The sequence below is a fragment of the Humulus lupulus genome, chromosome 1, assembly GCF_963169125.1.
Source record: "Humulus lupulus chromosome 1, drHumLupu1.1, whole genome shotgun sequence".
Lineage (NCBI taxonomy): Eukaryota > Viridiplantae > Streptophyta > Magnoliopsida > Rosales > Cannabaceae > Humulus > Humulus lupulus.
In genome coordinates, this window is record NC_084793.1 from 220,745,975 (window position 1) to 220,762,871 (window position 16,897).

Below are 16,897 nucleotides of genomic sequence, written 5' to 3' on the forward strand. Positions count from 1 at the left end.
TTTCTAATAATGTAATTGTTAATTTTATTTAATCTGAACTAACAAATATTATTTTTTTTACATATTAATTTAGTATTTATTAAATAACATATTTTACTTATGCTTTATTGAATAGTTTTATAAATTTACACAAAATTTCTAAGATTTGTTTAAAAGTTATTTAATTACTTTAAGATTTATTACTTATTTAAATAAAATTTTCAAGATTAATGTTTATTTTTATTAAAATTTGGTTGCATAATGTTATTGTTAATTTTATTTAATCATAATTAAAAATATATTATACTACTTATCAATTCACTATTTATTAAATTAGAAATTTTATTGAGTACTTTTAATTCTATAAAAAATTTGGCAGCATAACGGCTGTATTTTCATATATCCCAAAATTTAAAAACATGCAAATAACACATAAAAAAATATCCAATCCCAGAACATACACAAAGCAATACAAATACATTGTAAATGATTATATAAATTATAATTATTACTCTAAATTTTATTAATTATTCAATTTTCTATTTAAAATATCATAATTCTACTAAAAATTAACAACAAAAACAAAGCATCAATATTCATCAACACTAAGAATAAAAAAATTAACAACAACAACAAAATTCAAATTAAATAAACAAAACGCACTCTAATAATCAAATCTAATAATCTAACACTAAAATTATTTAACCCAATCTAAAAACAAACACTCAAATATTATATTTTCATACACACATATTTTTATAACTAAAAGTCAAATTATATACCTAAAAAAATAAACTATTAAATTAATAAATTTTCATACTAATAAATAATTATTTATCCATAAGATTACACTAACTAAATCCTAAAACTATATATGTATTTTACTAAAATACTACACAACATTATATCCTCTAAATTGGATATCACTAAACTTTTAACTAATTTTCATTTTTAATTATTATTCTTACCTATTTTAAATACATAATAAAAAATTATATATATAATATGACAAATAACACTATATTAACAATATTAAAAAACTTATACATAAAACCCCAAATATATTTATGCCAAAAATATTATAAAAACCAAAAAATTATAAATAAAATTAGTGATACCTGTAAAATCACTTGTGAATAATGCAATACCTGAAAAGAAATAAAGAAAAAACCACATTGTTGAAGTAGAGATGCCCAAAACAGATGAAAAAAAATTAGACAAATTTATACACAAAATAAAATGAAATATATACAAATACATACCTTGATAGACCCTATTGATGACTAAATCTTCTTTGGAAGGGAAGATTTCTCAAAAAAACTAGCCCTTGGGGGCCGAAATCCAGCGAAAACCCAAAAAATGGCGGAGAGAAAACGATTTTGGGGTTTTTTTTGTTTCAGAGAAATGAGCTCTCTGGTTCGGGGAAGATGAAGTATATAAAGGACCTATACCGAGAACATGTTCTCGGTATAGAGTGCTCGGTACATCAACTAAAATGAAAAAATACCGCGTAGCTTTGGCGCCATTCTGAATTGTCTATACCAAGAACATGTTCTCGATATAGTGTTCTCGGTATATGGCTTATTTTTTGTAGTGACCCAACAACACGTAGGTTTGTGGGTTTGATTAGCAAGCGAGTTCTCTTCGGTCTTTATCTCCGGCGCTATCATTTGCCCAACTGAAGTCTTCGCCGTTTGGGAAAGAAGAAGGGACACAGAAGGAAGGAGAGGTCGGAGAAGAAGAAAGGAGAGGGAGAGGAAGAAAATAAATATTTGTCTTTTATTTTTTATTATTTTATATTGTTTTATTTTTTAAAAAGTTTTTTATAATTAAAATATATTTTTGTTTATTAATTGAGGAAATATTTTTAACTCATTGTAAAATAAAATAAAGAACAAGAAAAAAATGAATTAATTCGTTAATAGTAAGGGTGATTTGGTCATATAAAAAAATAAGTTGACAAAATTTAATTTAAAAGTATCAAATATGTACAATTTGTAATTAGAATGAGTCAAAGAGTATTATTAAAAATATAAGGTACTAATTTTGGATTTGGATAAAATACAATATATAAAATGAGTAATTAAAATTTTTATAAGAATATTGACCTTAAAGATTTTAAGATAATTGTTATGCAAAATGGTGGAAAGTCAAGGAGCACCCAATTGGAGTTGGAAAGTAATTGCATAATTAGATACGGTCACCTCTATTTGTTTCGAAGTTCTAATGCATTGTTTTATGTAGATATCCAAATACAATAATAAAGTCTCAGGGTGTATAACAATAATAATAATAATAGCATTGAGCAAAAATATTAGAAATAGTTCACCTTTTGTGTACAAAATTAATGTGAAGCTAACTATAACTTTGTATTTGGGCACCAACCACACCACACTAGCATTATCTGTAATTAATTATTAATCTTCTTTTATTAATCTTTAATTTTTTAACTAAATTTAGTTTTAATACTCTAAAGTGAGAATATCAAAATTATATATATAATTATATATCATAACATATATTATATACATATATGCATAACTACACTGATTAATAACATCAACTTCTAACAACTTTAGGCAAGTTTTACCGAATTTGGATTAGAAAAAATAAATTATCTAATTTAATTTTAATTTACAGCAATAAGTTCCCACAATAAAATAAAATAAAAAGAGAGCAATAAGTTAGAGAGTTGATGATCAAGTGAAAGATAATAAAACCAGTTGTGAGTACTAAGTGGTCACATGATAATAATATTACAGTGTCAATCATATAATATTACTTGAATATTTTTGTATATTAAAACTATTGTATATTATTTATTTTAGTTGTTATATTTATTGCATCAATAATTTTTGGAAATTTTAAAAATGATGACTTTTAATATATATGGGATTCTCATCATGTATCTAATTTTTTCTTAAATTATTTTTAGAAAGTCATATTTTAATTAATTTTTATTTCCAATTAAATTTAAATGTTATTGCATTTTCATACAGCTTACTATGACTTATATTCTTACTCCCAAAAAAAATAAAAAGCTATGACTTATTTTCTCATTAAAAAAAAACCATGGCTTATTTTCCTTGTAGAAAAGAATCATAGTTTATTTTCTAAAATTTACTATTATATAGCATGTAAATTTCTCTACATTTTTCTATTCTTTTTATGACATTAGATATAAGCTTTATTTAAAATAATAAAAAGAAATTCTAAATGTCCGGGCAGTTCTATTACCTATTGATTTCATATTAGGAGACTAATTAGATTATTGAATTGATTTTTCTAATATACTTTCTTGTTGACGCCGTTTTTCGTCAACTTAAAACGTAGAGCAAATAAACAATAGGAACTATGGTGCAGATAAATAATACAGTAAAACAACAAGAATTTTACGTGGTTTAGCAGTTAACTCTGCCTAGTCCACGAGTCAATTTTATTAAGACTTTGGAAATTTCAAGAAATTCTTCAGGGATGAATTCTCCAGAAATTCTCTCCAGATATCAAAAATCCATCCCCCACAAATGTTCATGATCTATCTATTTGTATAGGATTCTCAGAGTTCGTTCCCACATCTTTCGGGAAGATACTCCTATTTATTAATGAAAATAATGATATTAAATTATGTAACTCCTATATACAAGGAAATGTCCCCTGAAGACCAGGGGGCATATAACAGACTTGTTAATATCCCTTTAAAGTTGGGATGTTACAACAATAAATATCTTTTAAATTCATGGACTGCGTCTCATCAGGTGACCTGCTAAGTCGTTCGAGGCCGACAATCAGCATCATGCTAGTCCAGGTCTAGAGATAAGTTATGAGCTAGGCACCTTTCCCCAAGACCAGCTCGGAGCGGGTAAATACCACCGAGGCTGTCACAATCCGAGCTTATACTTATGACAAGCTCGGGCTACTTGATCCGCAGACACCCGACATCGGGTATATCCCAATGCCAAGTTCTTTCGAGCTCAGAAAGAACTTCGAGGTTAAAAATGTCTTCGAGGTTGCCATCTTAATTCGAGGGTTCGACACTTGAGTCATGCATATGCGTTTCAGATATTTCGAGCTCATAATTGACGAGTCCAGCTTTCGAGATCACAATCTCGGGGGTCTCGAAATCTGGGTGTAACATTCCTAATTTCATAACAAAATCATATTATTTAAATTATCAAATCATATCCAATCTAATCCTATTTTTGTAAAACGTGCCCTAATTCTATTCCTTTATAAAAACTTCGCTCAACTCACAAGTATTCAAAAATACTATTTTTAAGGAAAAACTCAGTAGGGCCTTGATAAATGCAAATTGGGCACAATAGTTTAAAATTTAAAAAAAATATGTGTTTTTATGCAATATTCAAAAATAAAATAAGATGTAAGTCTCACTGACGTAATTGAAATAAAAATCATAACATAAGTTATTTTATTCTTGGCGCTCAACTTGATTGTTATTCGTTCATAGGACACTCCACGCCATGCATACTCAAATGTTGGAACTCCCCAAATCATTGCGCGTGCCAAGGAGAAACCTTATAGGTTACTTGAAAGGAGAAAAAGTAAAGGGGTGAGCAAATACAACAATATCAAAGAAAGCGCAAGAAGAGCATATTTGTAACAGTCAGAATCCCATGATCCGTAAGGGGAATGATCAAGTAAAGCTGTGCAATCCCACACTGCCTAGGGAAGGTCAAGTGTGATGATTCTAAGACAGTGTAGGTATGGGACTACACAGTTGAAGAAGGCTTAAATGGATTGATGGGTACCACCTATATCAACAAGATGCATCTTCTTTTTGGTAGCCCATCACTTGAGAACTCCAAAGTTAAGCGTGCTTGACTTGGAGAAAGCATATGATGGGTGACCTCCTGGGACGTTTTCCTAGGAAACGTGCGAGTGAGGAAAAGCACGCTGGAAAGACTCGTGTTGGTTTATAGGGCCAGACATCAATCGAGGAAGCAGCCATAGTGATGTGGGGCATTACAAATGGTATCAGAGCCTTGACCCAGCCGGAAGTGTGGCTGATGGGGACGTCGGGCCCATAAGGGGGGTGATTGTGATAGTCAGAATCCCGTGATCCGTTAGGGGAAAGACCGGGTAAAGTTGTGTAATCCCACACCGCCTGGGGAAGGTCAAGTGCGATGATTCTAAGACTGTGTAGGTATAGGACTACACAGTTGAAGATGGCTTAAATGGATTAATGGATACTACCTATATCAACAAGATGCATCTTCTTTTCGGTAGCCCATCACTTGAGAACTCCAAAGTTAAGTATGCTTGACTTGGAGAAATCTTATGATGGGTGACTTCCTGTGAAGTTTTCCCAGGAAACGTGCGAGTAAGGACAAAGCACGTTGGAAAGACTCGTGTAGGTTTTTAGGGGTCAGTCGTCATTCCAGGAAGCAGCCATAGTGACGTGGGGCGTTACAATATTCGTATTGTAACTCAGAGAAAAACATATCATCTTTACTCATAAATCATAAGCATAATCGTAATGATAGTCATACATCACAATCACACATCATAATCATACTCTTTGTGATCATGACACCTTTTTTTCCATGTTACATCTTGATGTAACCAACAAAAAAACAATAACTGGTAAGACCTCCTCTATGAGATAAACAGGATCTTAGGTCCTTGAATAACCTCAGTGTGTCCGCCCTTTGACTTACGTCATATCATTAGTAACTCATTTGTTGTGTCGCGTTCATAACACTAGTAACTTTTTTCTTTTCGTTCATATCATACAAGCACATGTATCATAGTTCATATCAAAACATAGAATTTACACTTTTCATAACACTTGACTTATCATAACATATGCTTTCCATAACACTTTATTTTTTTTAACATAACAAATCATACCTTTCATAACATAATTCGTAGAAAATTCTAACTAACTTCCTTACCTCAATTCCAAGCAAAAGTAAAGTGCGAGTACTTAACAACGAGCCTATAATCATAATCAAACGTTCGTCTTCAAAATCACGTAAGAATACACATGCCGAACATACATACTCCACGTGTGTATGTGTCATGCTCACGTAGCACAAGTTTCACTATAGCTCTATTCACACAGCGTCACATAAATTCATAGAGAATAATGCCAAATCTCACTACAACAAAAACCCGTTTCCATAACACAAAAATTTAACACTTTTAAAAAAGTATTATAATAGAAAAATAAGTATATAAGTGTATGTGGGACTTAATTTTGGCACCTAATTTTTCCCCACCCCCAAAAATTTCACACTATCCCAAATATAATCAATTTTTATTTATAAAATAAGTACATAAAAAAAATATAATCTCTTTCTCCAAACCGATCCCCAAATCTCTTTCTCTCTCCCTCCATAACAGATCCCTTTCTCCCTTTCTCCCTTTCTCTTTTGTTTGCTCTCTGCCAACCCCGAACGGATACCCACCGATTGTCGCCGCCGTTCAAGCACCATTCCCATTTCTCTGTAGCTTGGCGCCAACCTTCTACCTTGCCCTTTCCCCGTTGCTTGGTGCCAAGAAATTTGGGGCATTTGATAAATAAAATGGGTAAACTTAGTATTGGTAGTGTGTAGCTAGTTTATAAATTTTTAGGTACAAATATACCAAAAAAAAACGTTCTTGAAAAGCATAAGAAGTGAGTAAAATCAGAGAAAAAAATAGGAGGCAGAGCAGAGCAACACATGGAAGATTTTGCAAAAAAATTATCAATAGGTGAACCCATGGCTGAAGATGGTAGCCATGGCACCTCCACCTCTGATTCCTCAACAACCATCATTAATTTTCTTTGTAAATTTCTCGCCGTTCAGCAGCATTGGGCCGAAGCTTATTCCAACCTCAAAAGGTTTCTCTTTCCTTCCGCACTTACCATTTTTTTTTCTTTCTGCATCTCATTTTTCATTCCTTTTTTTGAAGAAGAGATTTCTTTGATGCAGGGGATTTTCAGAGTATATGATTTTGGGAAATGAATTGGCCTATCAACAGCTTTGCAGTGACATTACACTAGAGTTCAATAACTGCTCTAAACAAGTTGGTATCCATATTCACATCCCAAATTTTGAAATTCACATATAAATATATGTTTATATTCTGTATTTAAGTTTGTGAAGCGGGTTTCTGTGTTTTTTCGAGTTCGGGTCATTGAAATGGAGTCCCTATTTCAGAATTCTTAGTACGATCGAGTTGATTTAGCTAAGCTTTTGAGATCTGTTCAAGAACAGGAAAAGCAGAAACTTAATTTGGTAACCAATGCCTCTTTTATTTTTCTTTTTTGCCACTATTATAATACACTCTACAAATTTCTTGGCTATTTTCTTTGTGGATTTATATCTTAGAACTCTAATACAAGCCTTCCCTTTTCTTATTCTGCCATTTTGAATGTTTTGAAGTTTTGTTTAGAGAGCCATATCGTTTTGCATTATGGTTTTGCCTTTGTATAGGTCCCTTTTCATTATTATTTATTCCCAGTGTATGTGTGACACCAAGGCTCTGTTTACTAATTTAAATGAAAATAATTATCGAAGATGATAATCATTGGAAAGAATAGTTTAAGTAAAAACCCTTCTTGGACAAGAGCAAGGTGCACCCATATTTGATCTTTTTAAAAAGCCTTCTTTTGGCTGAAAATAATTTAAAGCTAATAGTCTCGAGTCAAGTGCCAATTAGAAATTTTTGTATGATTCTCTAATGAGATGTATAGTTGATTTACTTGATAGATCATTAGAAATGGACATTTGTTAAGACTCTTATTTTTTTCTTTTTCCCAAAAAGCATGCTGAATAGTAAAATTCAATCTGCCAATTATGAGTTATGTGGATGATTTTGTGACAGAAAGGATTCTTTACAAAGGCTGTTGATTTAAAAGCTGAAAGCTTGTTTATTAGTTACTATAGAGAGATTACTGATAAGCTGCTGATCATTCTATGTGCTTGAGAAGTAGATTATGAAGCAACTTTAGCATTTAAGAAATCTTTTTCCTGATGTTATTGTTGAAATTAAGTCAATCTAGTTGTCCATACGTGAAGAATTTTTTTGCATTGAATAGTTTATTGAGGAAAAAAGAGAGTAACAAAAGACCAATATAATAAGCATGAAGGTGTTTTCTTATTTCTACTCGTGAGGGGTACCTTTGGTTTGTATTATTCAATCCAATATCTGGTAAATCAAATTAGTAAAAAGATTGTTTGCTTTTGTTGATATTGGATAGTCAAAAGTCCTTTCCCTTAGTTTGAATCATTTAGCTGAGTTTCCTTGCGGACCGTAAGTTCATGTAAGATAATGATTTGGAAGCTGCATGGAAAAATTGTGTAACAATAGAGATGACTGACCATAAACGATCTCTAAACTGCTTAGACGGTAGACATACATAAATTTACAGTTATTTCAATGATTATTTTTCCTTTTCTGCTAGGATTGTTCTTTTTATTTCACAAGTTTAAATAAAAGCAATTGTCATGTTTACAGAGGATAATTGTTGATCTTATGGCTGTAGCAGAGTGATTTCTTTTGCATTTTCAATTCTTTAAGATGACTCTGCACTCATCAACCAGACTTCTAGAATAGTAACCTTGTATGCAAATGGAATCTCATATGTTGTTTCTTGTAACTCAATTTTTCCAGAATTTACTCTTGCCCGGCTAACATTAAATTCTTTCACTTTTAAAGACGGTCACATTATAGGTACTAAAGAAGGCTGGTCGGCCATCAGAACGTTTGGTGAGCCATGCGGATTGCAAATTTGAGAAACCAATGGAGCATGAGTGTGTGCATGTCCATGAGATTACAGAAGCTGCTGGGACTGAAGAGGCAGAAGCAGATGCTATGTATGATAAAGAACTAAAGGAGGCCATTAGAGGAGTACAGGATGCTGTGACTGCTATAAACGAGCATTAGGAAGAGGTCAGATATGAAATTGTGGCCCTTGAATCTGAATGAGTTAATTTCATATTTTGATTGCTTAAGGAGATAGTCTCATAGTTGCCAAACCAGCCCTGCAAAAATGTAACAGCTAGAAAAACATATAATTTGCTAATAACTATAAAGATGGTATTATTTTTGTGACGGTTTTGCCGTTCCCTATCCCATATTTGCTGTTTTACATGGTTCTCTATAGCTCCCACTGTAAACAACCCAAATTTCCGTTCAATTGATTTATGAAATGGATGAGTATGTTTGAATGGTGAGATGAGCATGGGTTTGGATCCAATGGTTTTTGGCAAAAACGAAGAGAAATTGTCGTGGGTCTATTTTATACTTTAATTCAATTTATGCGACTATTCTTTTATACCTAAATAAATAGCCTTAGTATGTCATTTTTTGCACTTGTTATACCCATAAATTATACTAATAATTCTAGACTGACTAGCTTTAGTTAGATTGTATGTAACTTTTTATGACAAGAGTATTCAATTTGACAATATCAGTGGATATACCAGTATATATGGCATAATCATTTTTTTAAAACACAAACACACTCTTATACTATGCTTATTGTAGTTTTATGCGTAGTCTCTACTAAAAATTTATAATATTTGTAAGATATAACACTTAATAATGTCATCATTGGCACATACAATAAGCGAGTAACACTATAAATAAAGCTATTTTGTGATAATATTAATTAGTAATGATATATGCACTGTAGTAGTAATTTTAATATAACAATTACCATTTTAAATAAATAAATGTGATTGGTAGTGGTTGTAAGCTAAGCATTTATTTTCATCAATTTTCTTTTCCAAAACCCCTCCTTTATATGGGTGGGTTGTTCTGTACAAAGACAATATCATATTTATAATTTTTAGTCATTATATTTTGGATTTTTTTTTTGCTCAATCTCAAGATGAAGCTTAGCTCAAAGCCTCACTTTGTATCTCTCTAAATTTGTCTTATTTAGTCCAGTAAACAAACTCGTGACACATCCTTGGCACTAAAGTGATGGACAAAAACAAGCAGTTGATTATTTTCTCTTTGGGTAAGCTATAATTCTCTCTCACTGTCTATAATTTTGTGGATTTTAATTATTAGCATATTTATTCAATTGATCTTTCTTGTTTACATAATGCAATCGATGTGTTTGTGAAAAATTCCCTAAGGGTAGCTAGCATAGTGAAATCTAAATATATGTTTGTTTTCATAATGCACTCGATGTGTTTAATGTTAAAAAGCTATGTTTTTTAATTTTTTTATTAATTTTGTCTTATATAATTTTTTTAGTATTATGATGCTGGTGGAAAACTATTGCATAAATTGGATACTAAGCTTGCAGTTAGCTCTTATGGGGAGGGTGAACTCGCCAGCCTTATTCAAATGTAAGGTTATATCAAACCTCGTTAGTTTATTAATAATCAAAACAAACTATGTGAAGTTTTGAAGAACGAGAAAGAGAAAATTGATTAGACAAATGGCCATCCTTGTAGAGATAAAAGGATATGAGTGTTCTTTGGACATAATACTAGTTTCATTTTTGGAGAATAAAAGCTTTCTGCAAAGGTTTTCTTTCCCCAAATACAAACAAGAAACCGTAAATATTAATGATTGAATGTCATATTTGTTTATTTATTTTTCATATAATGAGCTTACTTTTGTCACATTATCTATAGATTATACATTAAACAACCTTCATCAACAGTCTCTGGATATGATGATGAGGTGGAATGGGCAGAATACAAAATTAAAGAAACTAATATGTTTACTGTAGACAAATATCAACAGGTGAGGTTTTCCAACACTTCAGAGCTGTAGATTTCACTTTATAATTTGGTGCTTTTCCATGGAGATATAGCTTATAGCATATTTATTTTATCGCTAGCATAGTATAGGAGTTTGAGTTTCTGCATTTTCCCTCTTGTCATGTATGGTTTTAACCCATGATGAGGGTAGCTCCATAGTTTGCTGCCTTGAGGTTTGGAGTTTTAACCCATCAATTCCTTCTAAAGATTTCATTGTCTAGAAAATGTGTAGATTGTCTTGAACTTCTTAATTTTACTTTGATATGCAGAAGCATGATCGTTATCCATCAGGGTCAATGGTTGACTTTGCAAGCGACATAGATGGGTCTCCAATTTTAGCTATTGGTAACTTGGCGTTTCATTCAAAGGTTTCACTTCTTTGAATGTTTGATTATTTTATTTCTTTAAATTTGAGTGACTTTAAAGCGGCACTCTACGATGATTAGTTTTTTATGAAATTGCAAGAGCATGTTTTGTACAGTCACCTGAAGCATATGGGGATTCTAATTAGAGGAAATAGTCTAAATACAATAGTTTATTATTCAAAATGTAAAAAGTGCAAATAACTGTGACCAAAATTATTTATAGAACATAACTGTAAAATTCTCTTTTTTTATATTGTGTAGTCTTGGTATCTGCCATTTTGGTTTAATTTTTTTGTGCTAGTGAATTCATCCAAGACTAGCTTCCACATACTACCATGGTATAAAGCAGTTTAAATAGACAGGGCAAATGTATGGCTAATTATTTTAGCAAAATCATAATAAGGTTAGAAAGTTTAGATATCACATAGCAGGTAGGAGGTTCAGAGTATGGCCAATTATTTTAGCAAAATCATAACAATTTTTATTCTTTGTTTTACATGCATTCCTGGTTTGATTTAAAGTTTAAAAAATGCGAGTTTTATTGATATTCTCATTACTCAAGAATGAGAAAAAAAATCATAAATGGTTGATTTACAATTCCCTTACCCTGATTAATATTTTCATGGCTTTGTGAGAAAGCTTTCTGCCTCACAGGTATTTCTTAGAAGTAACTATCCTTTACTTATTCCTCTCGAGACAAGTTTATATCAAAGACCAATCAATTTGACATTTGGTTCTTATTTTTTTTTTGGAAGTTTCTATGTTGTTGTGGCTTCTGTTTTGGGCAATTGGGAAAGTGAAATTTAGTGTCCCTCATTTGAATACAGTTATTTTTCTACTTGTGTAGACCGTGGAGAGTAGATTTTGATTTCTGGCATATCAGGTTATTACTACCATACCATCAACTTGGCAGATGTTGATAATTTTGGGACAATGGTTTAATTTTTAAAATGATATATGTGAGCTATACAATGGTAAATGTAGTTTGATTTTCAAAATATGTGTATGTGTCTGTATGTGTTACTGCTGATGAGGCTACTATTGCTGAAATATCTTGTCCAAATGTTTCTTGTGTGTAGTTAATTTAGTAATACTTTGAATTGAGATGTCATGTTTTATTATGTATAGTGGTGGAGGAGATTAAAGAATGTTTCATTGTAGAAATACCCGGCTAGCTTTAGAAGATTTTTTAGTCTTTTAACAAGCACCATTCTGAAGAGTAGTTGGACATGAGCTTGTGCTTAGATGAGTTTTTGTTGACCCTCTAGTGTCATCTGTGGTCTTTAAGCATTCCTCTATGAATTGTATATTTGATCAATTTCCCACTTTAAAACTCAGTGCCCTTTTTCACATTGATAAGTTTGACTCTTTTATTTTTATTTTTATGGATGACTTTGAATATCTTCTAAGTAACTAGTAGGTATATTTTGAATATCTTCGAATGAGTAAAGGAGTATGGTTTGTGAGAAACTAGATGTGCTTAGATAATACTATTCCCACCATGTTTGGAGTGCTGGAGTGATTCTTTACATTCTGTTAAGTGGAGTGCCTCCATTTTGGGCTGGTAGGATTCTTAAAGATGCTTCTTGTTAGTCATTATTATATTTAGTATCTGTGTTTCTATTTGTGTCTCTGTATGTGTATTTTGTGACCTTTTTTCTTTCCCCTTGGTTTCAATAGAGAGCGAGCAAGGGATATTTGAAGAAGTATTACATGGTGACCTAGACTTTTCAACAGACCCATGGCCTAGTATTTCTGAAGGTGCCAAATATTTAGTAAAGAAATTGCTTATTCGAGATCCCAAAAGGCGGATATCTGCACATGATGTTTTGTGTGAGTTTCTGTCACTGGTTTGCTTTCATAATTACAATTTTTGTGTTTGACCTGTGTTGCTACTGAAATTAAAGGGTTGCAATTATTGTTGAGCAAAGCTTTTTGGAAAAGCATCTGTTATTCATTTCAACTGCTTTATAAATGATTATTCTCATCATTTTTGTTCAACAATTGTCATAATTTTTTGCTTATGTATAATTCTATATCAAGGTGTTCTTAGGCACAGCATTCTGTTTGCACTGATGACCTTTTGTTTATATGTTTCGCAGGCCATCCCTGGGTTGAAGTTGGTGGTGTGGCTCCTGACAAGCCTCTCGATTCTGCAATATTAAGTCGATTGAAGCAATTCTCCGCAATGAACAAGCTCAAGAAAATGGCTATTAGAGTAAGTCACTTTATGTATTAAATAAGTGAATGGTTTGAAGCCAAATAATTGATTGTCATATACCTAAATTAAATTAATAGATGACTTGTAATTATTCAACTCATTTCTTTCCCCTTTTTTTGGCAGGTAATTGCAGAGAGCTTATCTGAAGAAGAAATCGCTGGCCTAAAAGAAATGTTCAAAATGATAGACACTGAGAGTAGTGGTCAAATCACTTTTGAAGAACTTAAGGCTGGTTTGAAAAGATTTGGAGCTAATCTTAAGGAATCTGAAATTTATGATTTAATGCAAGTTGTAAGTTCATATATGTTTAAAGATGATTCTATACACCTAAACTATTATAAATGGGATATCCTTGTTCTTTTTATTAAGATTCCAAATGAAGAGGCTGAAAAAACCGTGCTTCTCCCAGAGCTAAGTATATATTAAAAGATGATTCTAAACACCTAAACTATTGAGAAGCTCTCCTTTTGGTACCCTAAACGTCAGAATATATTGTTTTTTATTTTAAAACTTTTCCACTTTAGCCCCTGAACACACATGTTGTTAGATTTAATTTAAGGGCGCAGCTATAATTTCATACAGAACTTAATATTTAATATTGATCTCTAAGCCTTTTAAAAGCGTCATTTTATATTTTACAATTAATGTTAATAAGGACTATTGGGAAAACTTTTTAAAAATTTAGGATCAAAATGAAAAGATTTAAATCTAGGACTAAAAAAGATTTTCCCTGTAGTTTGGATCGATATTCTAGTATATCATGGCATAGATTTTTAAGATTAGATATACACTAGTATGGACTATGGGTTGCCTTTTTAGTTCCTTTTTCCTTATAATGGTCTCTAGGCTTTGTATGGTTTCAACATTAAACCAAGCACCAAGAGGTTGAAAATTTGTTCAATCTTGATTATATATGTTTTTTTATATATAAAAAATCCTTATATGTGACAATTTTCTTTACTCTTGTTCTATTTCTAAATTACTTCAAAAGATATTTCACCTTTGGTGACAAATCTCAGCAGGAAATCATTGAAATAGAAATATTACTCTTTCATCATAAGCAATGAGATTACTCACCTTTTAATATGATATTCTCTTCTTCAATTATGGTGATCACTCAAGGATATGATAGAGAACTAATTCATAAATTGTGTGGAGAATAATACATTAGATATTCTTAGTTTAACTTATTTACTGATTTGCAGGCAGGTGTAGATAACAGTGGAACAATTGATTATGGAGAGTTTGTAGCAGCCACTTTGCATTTAAACAAAATTGAGAGAGAAGATCATTTGTTCGCGGCATTTTCCTACTTCGATAAATATGGAAGTGGCTACATTACTCAAGACGAGCTTCAACATGCTTGCGAGGAGTATGGTGTAGAGGACGTCCGGCTAGAAGAAATGATGCAAGAAGTTGATCAGGATAATGTGAGTATTTCTCTGATGATTATTCTGTTACTGCACCAATTGAATGGCCGTAAATTAAAATTAAGAGATTTAAAGAGTTGTTTTCCTTGCATAGGGCATATGATCATTCAAATTTTATTTTGAGCCATTAGTTGTTTTGTTTTGCAAATATCAAGATGGACTCATTAGAATTTAAGATCTTGTTTCTGTGGTTGAATTTACTTTGTCTTGAATTGCTACTGCTAGTGTGAATTTGGCTTAAACATCTTACTGTCTACTAAAATGAAACCTACATTCTTTCAAGACTTGCATTTGTTTTATGTGATTCATGGTTGAATTCGATATGGCTATCACTTCTATTTGTTTCATCTCCAAGACCTTACTGTTTCTCCCACTTTTTTTTTCTCTGTGCAGGATGGGCGCATAGATTATAACGAGTTCGTGGCGATGATGCAGAAAGGAACTATTGGTGTTGAAAGTAGTAACTTTTCACTATGTTGAATATTTAAGAATCCTTGAATACTTAAAGAACATTTTGTTGTTGATGACAGTGTTGATGTTTTAAACTAATTGGTGGATTGTTAATACAATGTTGAATGTTTTTACTTTTTGTTATTTGAAAATCATGTTCATTTGATGATGCCAGTATATATTAGACAGTTAATTTTAATTATATAAAAAAAATTAAAATATAATGGAATAAATTAGTGTTATAATACGAAAATTGTGTTATAATATCTATTACAATAACACTTTTTATGCAAAGAACTATGTTATGCAAACTTCATTATATAACATAAATAATGTGTTATACTAAAGTGTAGTATAACACAAAAAATGTGTTATACTACAGTATAGTATAACACAAAAAATATGTTATACTAAAGTGTATATAACACAAATTTATAAGTATTGAAATGTGTTATATAATCGACTATAAATAACATAATTAAACACTTATCTATTTATTAAAATAACACAGAAATTGTGTTATCGTTGACAATATAATAACACATTTGTATAACAATGATAAAGTGTTATGTAAAGTACATTGACCAACGAAAACATAGTCGGTCTTAACACATCAAAAAGTGTTATGGTATGTTTTGATAACACATTTTCGGTGTTATTAAAAGCATTTTTTCTTGTAATGTCTAACCATTAATTATTCAATGATACAAAACAAAAATCATTTGTTTGAATAATAAGCGTATGTTTGAGTATAAAAATACATTTGCATGTTAAATACATTTGCATGTAACATGCATACGTGAGAGTGTACTTAAAAGTAATGCTCAAGTTGATAATTTTACTTGTTCATTTTATTGACATTTCCTTTAAAAATTCAGCAAACATAATATAATTTGCCACCTTAGTTAATATCACATTATTTCTTTAAATCACACATTTTCATTTATAAATTGTATTACAAAATTTTAATTTATTAAAATAATTCCTTAGCTTTAATTTGCATAAAATAATACTCTCATTTACTGTTTAATAACAATTAATAGAATGTGACCAAATTTTGTAGTTACTTATAAATAATTAAATAAATTCTTTGATCACCTTTAAAATAATTTTACTTAATTATTTTGTAAATAATAAAAATAATATAAAAACTGCATAAATATAAATGAGAAAAAATATATGTTTAGAGTGTGGAAAACTATATTTACCATATGTGTAGTCTACGGTTTACTTTATTTGAACACATGCTTTACTTATTTTATTTAAAATGCATTTTTATCCTAAAAAACCAAAAATTCTAACATGCATTTTATTTGTTTAAGATCTCATAATTGAACTAAAACCATATTTTCTTTCACAAAATAATAAAAAAGATAATTGAATATATTTGATGAAGGAAAAATACATGTTTACATGTGAAATTTACCTATTTTCTTGTCCTTGTTTTAAAAGGTACATTACAAAACATGATTGGTTCTTTTGCTAAATTATTTATAATTTTCTATATACTAAAATCAGCAAGCATAGATGTAAAACACATGTTCATATGCACCTCACATCATATTTAAGCATGCAACACTGACAACAATAAATCAAACAAGTCTAGGCCAAAATATACACCTATAGTCGTACCTTCATGCTCATTCAACAACAAATCCAAACTCAAACCCTAGCATGCACCTATTATCATAGTATCATTCTTACAATTAGATCACTACAATC

The 16,897-nt window shown here is 30.8% G+C and overlaps 1 protein-coding gene and 1 pseudogene across 1 annotated transcript; both read left to right on the top strand.

Moving 5' to 3' along the window:
- The first annotated feature begins 6,701 nt into the window (after positions 1–6,701).
- Positions 6,702–8,871, top strand: LOC133829787 (uncharacterized). The gene is made up of 3 exons (XM_062259586.1): positions 6,702–6,823; positions 6,915–7,008; positions 8,659–8,871. The coding sequence occupies exons 1-3, from the start codon at positions 6,702–6,704 to the stop codon at positions 8,869–8,871; spliced, it is 429 nt and encodes a 142-aa protein (XP_062115570.1).
- A 3,658-nt stretch (positions 8,872–12,529) lies between these two features.
- On the top strand, positions 12,530–15,242 carry LOC133829798 (calcium-dependent protein kinase 1-like; annotated as a pseudogene).
- The last annotated feature ends 1,655 nt before the right edge of the window (positions 15,243–16,897 follow it).

Excerpts from the sequence above, each read along its gene's own strand:
- LOC133829787 (XM_062259586.1), top strand. The coding sequence starts at position 6,702 with ATGGCTGAAGATGGTAGCCATGGCACCTCCACCTCTGATTCCTCAACA. Across the intron at positions 6,824-6,914 it reads GCTTATTCCAACCTCAAAAG|GGGATTTTCAGAGTATATGA; the intron begins GTTTCTCTTTCC and ends TCTTTGATGCAG. Across the intron at positions 7,009-8,658 it reads TCAATAACTGCTCTAAACAA|GTACTAAAGAAGGCTGGTCG; the intron begins GTTGGTATCCAT and ends GTCACATTATAG.